The sequence below is a fragment of the Helianthus annuus genome, chromosome 5 (assembly GCF_002127325.2).
Source record: "Helianthus annuus cultivar XRQ/B chromosome 5, HanXRQr2.0-SUNRISE, whole genome shotgun sequence".
Taxonomy (NCBI): Eukaryota; Viridiplantae; Streptophyta; class Magnoliopsida; order Asterales; family Asteraceae; genus Helianthus; species Helianthus annuus.
In genome coordinates, this window is record NC_035437.2 from 115,823,219 (window position 1) to 115,831,064 (window position 7,846).

The 7,846-nt window shown below is 36.0% G+C and overlaps 1 protein-coding gene across 1 annotated transcript; it reads right to left on the reverse strand.

Annotated features, from left to right (window-relative positions):
• Positions 1-5,427: 5,427 nt before the first annotated feature.
• Positions 5,428-6,643, reverse strand: LOC110943465 (ATP-dependent DNA helicase pif1-like). The gene is made up of 2 exons (XM_022185214.1): positions 5,881-6,643; positions 5,428-5,657 (listed from the first exon to the last, which is right to left on the reverse strand). The coding sequence occupies exons 1-2, from the start codon at positions 6,641-6,643 to the stop codon at positions 5,428-5,430; spliced, it is 993 nt and encodes a 330-aa protein (XP_022040906.1).
• Between the last annotated feature and the right edge of the window lie 1,203 nt (positions 6,644-7,846).

Sequence of the window (7,846 nt, forward strand, 5' to 3'; positions counted from 1 at the left end):
AATTGGGGCCGGTTGGAAGCCGGTCGTGATTAACCGAATCACCACTTATAGAACCCACAAAGGAGTTATCCCCAACATGTGGGTTTATATTTTAGCATTTGCATCTGTCAGGTGTATGCCTGCACCCCGTGCATAGGTCGTGGCCATTTTCAAATGAAATGAGCCGAGGATATCCAAGACACGGTCGAATTAACCCCCAACGTTCATGTTATCAAACAAAACAGATTAAAATGGGTTATGCAATTTATTAATCACAATCCGATTAAATGATTTCATACCCGACCAAGTGATACTATTATAATACCATATCCCAAGCCCGTATAGGGGAAAATAAGTTAAAAGTATTTACCTGAGCTATTGTGAAAGATGACTCAACAGTATAATCCTAAAGCTTCTTGATAGTACCTTCTACTGGATGCTACTAATCTGTATGGAAGGTTTAATAACCTATTAAGATGCTAACGAGTCTTTAGCTAAGTCAAGGACTTAGACCGGCTAGCTAGGAAGAGACTTTACGGTTCTAAACGCTAGATTAAGCGGAGACCGGAATAGAATGTGGTTTAGACCTGACAAGCTTGGATACTTGTATAATATGGGTAAACTAAACACATTTTGGAAATTGAGGATTTAATGATAAGGTTTGACCCGTTTCGGCTATTATACGTAAACTAGTCACGTAAACCAATCCGAATGCGTAACGGGTAACCAAAATGCATTATATACAGGTCTTAATTGTTATTATGCTTAAAATATGTTAATACATCAGTAGGATGTTAACATATATACCCAAAAAGTAATTTAAACCAATTTAAGTCCCATAAGGGCATTTTGGTAATTCTAATGCTCATAAAAGAGTTTAAATATTAATCTGAGTTTCATGTCTGATCTAATCAGTAAAAATATGTATTTTTATAAGTTATAACAGCAGGGTATAACATATATGTGAAATTTATCTTTTATAACCGAACTATGCACCGTGTGGGCATTTTGGTAATTTAACATAAGCTTTAAAGGTCAAAGTTTGAATTCTGAGTTTAAAACTTTGGTTTACTTTTTAATTACATAAATTAACTTAAATCGTCAGTAGGTAACAAGTTTTATGTGTCAAAAATAGTTTTAACTCATACTATGCGCTTAAGACGCGCAAAAGTCGGTTTTAAGCGATTTTCGGGTTAAAATAGGAAATCTGAGTTTTTGATCAGTTTATAAGTGTCAAAATATTTTATTTATCATATAAAATCAGTAGCAAAAAGTTTGGTATCAAAATGTTATGTAAAACTCATTTTATTCAAGAAAAGGGTATAACCGACATTTACCGAATCAAGGCTAGAACCCTATGTTATGATCAGCTTAAAAATAAATAAAAATCTTCAAAAATCCCAAAATATTATTTTACATCAGCGGGTAAAAAGTTTGGTATAAAAATTTGGGTTTAAATAGGCTATATGCTAATTACGCCGTTTAATTAATAAAAAGATTTCTAATTACGCTAATGAGCATAACTCCTAATCTAGACCTCAAACTGATGTCAATTTTTTTTAGGACAAGTCTAAATATCAGTAGCAAAGGTTTTTGTCCACTCACATTGCTAAAAATCTCATTTGTGTGTCAAAAGGGCGTTTATGGCATTTTTAAGCATATTAACGATCAAGTGCATATAATTCAAACCACTAAGAATCATGCAATATAACTACAGAGGGTTATACTACTGAGTAATGTGGTCCTAATGGAAGCTTAAAACATGGGAGAATTAAGCTTGAACGGGTCAGAACTGAAAGTCAAAGCAAAAGTCAAGCTTTTGCGACTTTCGGTTATAAACTGACCTTAGACTGTTAATTATCGAGTTAGGACTGATAAAACATGTTCTAATATTAATTACCAAGTCATTAGAATAATAAAATTTAATTTAGAACTTCTGTATTATTAATTTAAATCATTTTCAAACATTCTGTCAGTTTGACTTTTTGTCAAACTAGTTTGACCCGACAATTAACTAGTCAAACGAGATAATTAGGAGGTGCCCTTTTAAGGGTTAATCACCTACCTTAATATGGTTCTATAACCACTTTCGTTTTGATCAGTGGTTAAACCATATGCGATTAAACTGAAAGTCAAATCTAAATTACGACGAGTTTGACTTTTCGATAATTAAGCTAGTTAAAACGACTAAGCAAGTAATTAAACCCTTACTAATGGTCCTTGCTATCTTTTCTACACTTGGAAATCTTCTCCTACTGATTGCAAGCTCCAGAAGTTGTCCCTTTGAAGTTGTTTGCAAAATGAGTGCATATGAACAAGAACTGGAGCTCCTTTTATAGTGATTTCCAATTGATTTGATCACTTCCAGGGGTTAAGGGACATCCTAGGATCACTCCAGGTGTCCTAGTTGATTTATAAAACCGTTTGAGAGCCCCTAGATTCGTTACAATTGAGGTTAAGTCGGTTAACAGCTGATAACCTGCACCTGGTAGGTTTTTTCAGCGCTGGGTACTTTTACGCGGCCCGCGTAAAAGTCTTTTAAGACTTACGCGGCCCGCCTGGACCTGCTGTTCAGGTTAAAACTTGTTTACAACTTGGCAGATTCAGTCCCTGGTCAATATAAACCTTATATAACCTCCTTTTTGACATATGAGGCCCTTGTAGTTAGTTTGTTGAGGCTCAAGGATGTATAAACAAACTTGGTTAGGCTCGGTCTCGTTAAATATCACTATAAATGCAAGTTTCATCAAGATGACACTTATAGCCCAAAGTCTTGAAAACATGCTTAACGATCTCGAAACCATGTGAAATTTTTATCACTTATTCTTAGGAGTATATTTGAATATTTCGAAGCCTCGGTTTCGTTAAAAGGTCACTCAGAGGTCAGAATTAACATGTTGACACGTTTAACCCTTGTAGTTTTATAATCTTCCGATTATTTTCACAAACGGCTTCTTATATCCAATTGATCACTCGTTTAAGGATATATTCTTCATGTATGGTCATTCAGAGACCTAAGTTTGGCATGTTGACACTTTTAGTCCCTCTGTATACATAGTTTCACTGTTTGTCAACTTTAGTCCTTCAAACTAAATCTTTCACATATTTAGAGTTTAGGACACGTGTCTATACATAATTGGACACGTTTTTACGTGGTGTTACAATTATAATCATGTGTGTGTGAATAGTTGTCACACCTTGTATTTTCCGGTGGGCCCGGACTTGGGGTACGTGACTAGATTGATACAGATACACAAATAACACAGTGGAAGTCTTGGGAATTAAAATACTATTAAACATTATAATGTCCGAATGTTCCAAAATAATTATACAGACGGAAAGTGTATAAAGCTCCACAGGCGGATCGAAAATAACAAAAGGACTATGTAAGCAGAATACTAGGTTTCAATGCAAGGAGTTGCAAATTCCTCTTAAGCATTTACCGGGCAACTTCCAGCCTATTTACGTATCCTTGCAACTTGCGCTTAGTCTTTTGAAGATACGTCAGTTTTCAATGCAATGAGTTGCAAATTCCTCTTAAGCATTCCTAAAAAGGTTCGATTCGGCTTGTTCAATTTAACGTTTTCTTTATGGTTTATATGGTTAGTTAATATGGTTTGGTGTTGCGTTTATTTTATTTGACGTTTTTAATTAATATATGTATTTAATGAATAATTTTGAACAAAATATCACTTTAGGGGTGTTTTTATTTGAAATTTAGTGTTTTTTATTTAATAATAATGTTATGTTAAGTTAAATTGTAAAGTATGATTTGCAACTTGTGTTTAGAAATATGTATACCAGTTAACTCAACCCGAATAAACCTGAAACAAAATAACCCGAAACCAAATAACCCGAATCTTATTTGGGTCTGGTTACGAGTAGGATTCCTATAGCCAAAAAAATCTGAATAACCTAAAACCCGGACAACACCCCCTACGCCTTCACCATCCCCGAACGCCAGAGCTGTCGTCGCCTCCCACCACAATCACCATCCACTTAGCCGTCACGGTGGCTGCATAGTGATGGCAGGGTTCGAGGTGACCGATAGGTCGTGACGGCGGTGGTGGTGTGGCGGTGAAAATTCCAAATCATTTAATAAATTTCAATTCAAAATCAATTCCTTCAAATTTCAAATTCTTTTAACACTTTAAAGTTATTCAAAAATAATAGTTTACAAAAACAAATGCACCCTACCCAATACCTCTCATTCTTCATTGGCCCTTCGAAATATCATGAAAACACGTAGTCCACAATGAGCTGATTGTGATATTAACAAAATGACAGAAAACTAACACATGTCAAGAAATATCATATACGATGGTGGATCAAAGGGTCCACGAAAGAGACCCCAAATGGTTGATGAAAACAATGTGGGTTAGTCACTAGTCACGAATGATGGGGGTTTGATTTTGACTTGTCCAAACAGGTCCCCTTCCCCATTCAATTTCTAGTTTTAATTCTCAAACCATAGGGTATAGTTTGGGTAGTCCCTTTGGGGACTATCCGCCACGTAGGCGTCACGTCACATTCGATGAAGGACCATCCAAAGGGGACTACACAAGGGTGTGGGGAACTATCCAACAATAAAAAAACTAATATATAAAAAAAGGAGAGAGAGAAGAACTAAAGGGGGCCCACCATCAGCCAATCAATGGGCTCGTCTCCAACGTCCTGGAGAAGACGCCAAGGACACGACGCATGCAGGCGGGGCGGTGTGGGACGCCGAGGACAAGCCGGGACGGAGGGGAGCCCACCCCCATACCGCACGGTCTCATTATTGGTTTTAGGTATTCCTGCTACCATTTTCATCTCTTTTTCCCTTTAATTATTTTCCTTGTTTTAAACATAACCCAAGTTATTTAAATAAATCTTTTTTTCTTTTTGAGTAGCAACTAAACAATAATCCTTTTAGTTTAATCAAATTTTAATCATATAAGTTCTATTTTTGTATATACTTTAACTAGGTTATCACCCGGGATAGTTTCCCGGGCTGGAGAAAGTTATTAATATACTTATTATTTATGAGCAATACATACTTAAAATGATAAAAAACGAGTGACATATTAATGGAATAAAAAATCAACAGTTTACATTATAAGCTACCAAAAACTTCTTTATAGACGAAATTAGAAGTCATATTTGTTGGTTTTCCATCGGCGTCGAATATCAATATTTTAACTCCTTCTCTGGTCTTGACCGTTGATAATGCAACGTACAACTGACCATGAGTGAAAACATGATCTTTCAAATACAGACCAACTTTTGATAAGGATTGTCCTTGACTCTTGTTAATTGTCATGGCAAAACAAACTGATAAAAGAAATTGTCTTTGTTGGAATTCAAATGGTATTTTTTTGTCGAACTGAATCATATTAAGCCTTGGAATAAATACTCTTGTGCCGATATTATCGCCAAATATTACTTCAGCTTCTATTACTCATTTACCTAGAAATGTAATTTGTAGCCTTGTACCGTTACATAAGCCTTTCTGTTGATCGATGTTTCGGAGAAGCATATGACAGGATCACCAACTTTAAGAACTAATCTATGATTAGGCAAGCCAGAAATCTTAAGTGCATTCAAATTTTCTGTTGAGTATAAACCTTCTTGAAATGAATACAACATTTGTTCAGTTTGACATATGCTATCGGAGCTCAAATACTCTTTGGCATCACCTGGAAATAACGAAAGCAATCGATCGTTAATTTCATGAACTACGTCATTTTTTGGTGCTAGAATTGCTTGCTCAGAAAAAAAAAACAGGATTCCGAAATTGTTCCATAACTGAAGGGTATACGAAGTCAATTAAGCTTTGTATCGGATCAGAAATATCGTTGATTAATAGATCATCTGGTATCTCAATAATTGCTTCACCATCATTATCATCTCCCAACTTACCTTCACCAATATCAAGCAGCCATTTTGCAAAATCCCTGATAGAGTCCATATCAGAACTTTCAGCTCCAATTGTTAGGCGCATGTTTTTAGTCAATCTTAACAGTTTGCACTTTGACCATATATATGAAGAGCTTAAAGACACACAAACTATTTGTTGTCTAGTACCATTAGGAATAACTGGTAGGATTTGTCTAAAGTCACCGCTGAATACAAAAACTTTCCCTCCAAACGGAACATCAGAACGAATACTCCTACCGTCAGAAAATACGTCAGACATCATCCTATCTAAAGCTTCAAAGGCATGTTTGTGGACCATCGGTGCTTCGTCCGATATGATCAATTGTGTTTCCTTTAATAATTTGGCGATATCACTATTTGGCTTAATATGACACATCGAATCTTCAGTGAGATTAATTGGGATATGGAAGTGAGAATGGGCTGTCCTTCCACGAGAAAGTAATAACGAAACAATACCACTTGAAGCAACATTTAAAACTATCTCACCTCTACATCGAACTGCTGAAGCCAAAGTCTTCCATAAGAACGTTTTTCCAGTTCCACCGTAACCATAGACGAAAAATAAGCCTCCTTTACGGCTTGCAACTGCTGCCATTATTTCGTCAAAAACCGCTCGTTGTTCATCCGTCAGAGATTGATGCAACTTATTAAACTCAACTTGTACTTCATCTACGTTATGTGATAGCACTTCATTGATTAGACGATTAGTAGCATCACGTAACGAATCGTCATCAGGGAAAGGCATCGTGCTAAATCCTCGTAACGACGAACCATTCGAAACTAAATATTTTTCAATTTCCAACAAAGTAAGGTTCTTAATTTGATGTTCAGGAAGCACTAAACCTAACAAATGAAAAAAATAATGCCGTTAATAATCAAACCGAAAAGTAGAATGTAAAATAAAAAGACAGCTGAGAACCTGAAATATTTGTTTCTTTTTGACGTCTATATAAAATATCATATGCTAAGTATTTCCACGTGTTCTCCCACACCAACTCTAGCCATGAAAGTGTATTTGACAACAGCAAGGTAGCAAATAACGCTCGGAGATACCCAGCATGTCCTTCGAAACTTGCTTCTTTAATGACCTCAACGTATTCATTGTCATCATCTAAGGGGCTGTTTGGTAGACTCTTAATGACTATTCAGATGATACCTCTTAATGGTTTAAAACCTCTGAATGAATAAGAGGTAACCTCAAGTCTGAATGGTTAAGAGGTAACCTCTGAATGGTAAATCATCACATGTCACATTCTTCTTCATTCTCATTGATAAAATTCTTAATGGTTCCATTAAGAGGTAGCCTCTTAATGACCATTCAGAGGCTACCAAACAGCCCCTAAGAGCCCCATTGCATAGCAAGCATCTCTAAAAATCGGGAATAACTGGCCATTAACAATACGTATTTCCTCGAAGGATCTGGGCCCTTTAACTTTATTCAGAAGTATCCTCAAAAAATAAGGTTCGCCTAATGCAGGAGATACAGAATGTATACGACCAACAGTCTGGTACGTCTTACGTACCTGCCAACATCTATCTTTAAGTTTCCAAACAAATTTGGAAGGAAACTCGACATAAGTCAGCTTTCTAGCATCTTCATTTGACTCGTTCAACTTCATCCATTGAACAATTATTATTATTTCAAGTTTAGTTAAAATATATAATCGAATTTAGTCTCCGCCGTCTATAATTGATTGTTGTAAAGACTATTTTCGGAACTAGACCGATTGGTCGAACTGGATATCTCCTACATGAGCCTATTTGAATTGCTTTAATGAAAACCGGTCAGACCGGTATCGATGAGCTAGACATTGCAGTTGGGTTGGAATTCAATTTTCTTTTTTTCTTTACCTCACAAATTATCATTTACCAGTTAATTTATTACTTAAAACTAGGGGTGGCAATTTTTAACAAGACCCGCCAATTTGGCATGAAAAAAACAGGGGTC

Coding starts and splice junctions, on each gene's coding strand:
- LOC110943465 (XM_022185214.1), bottom strand. CDS start 6,643: ATGCCTTTCCCTGATGACGATTCGTTACGTGATGCTACTAATCGTCTA. Junction 5,658..5,880: donor GCTGCTTGATATTGGTGAAG/GTAAGTTGGGAG, acceptor CGTTATTTCCAG/GTGATGCCAAAGAGTATTTG.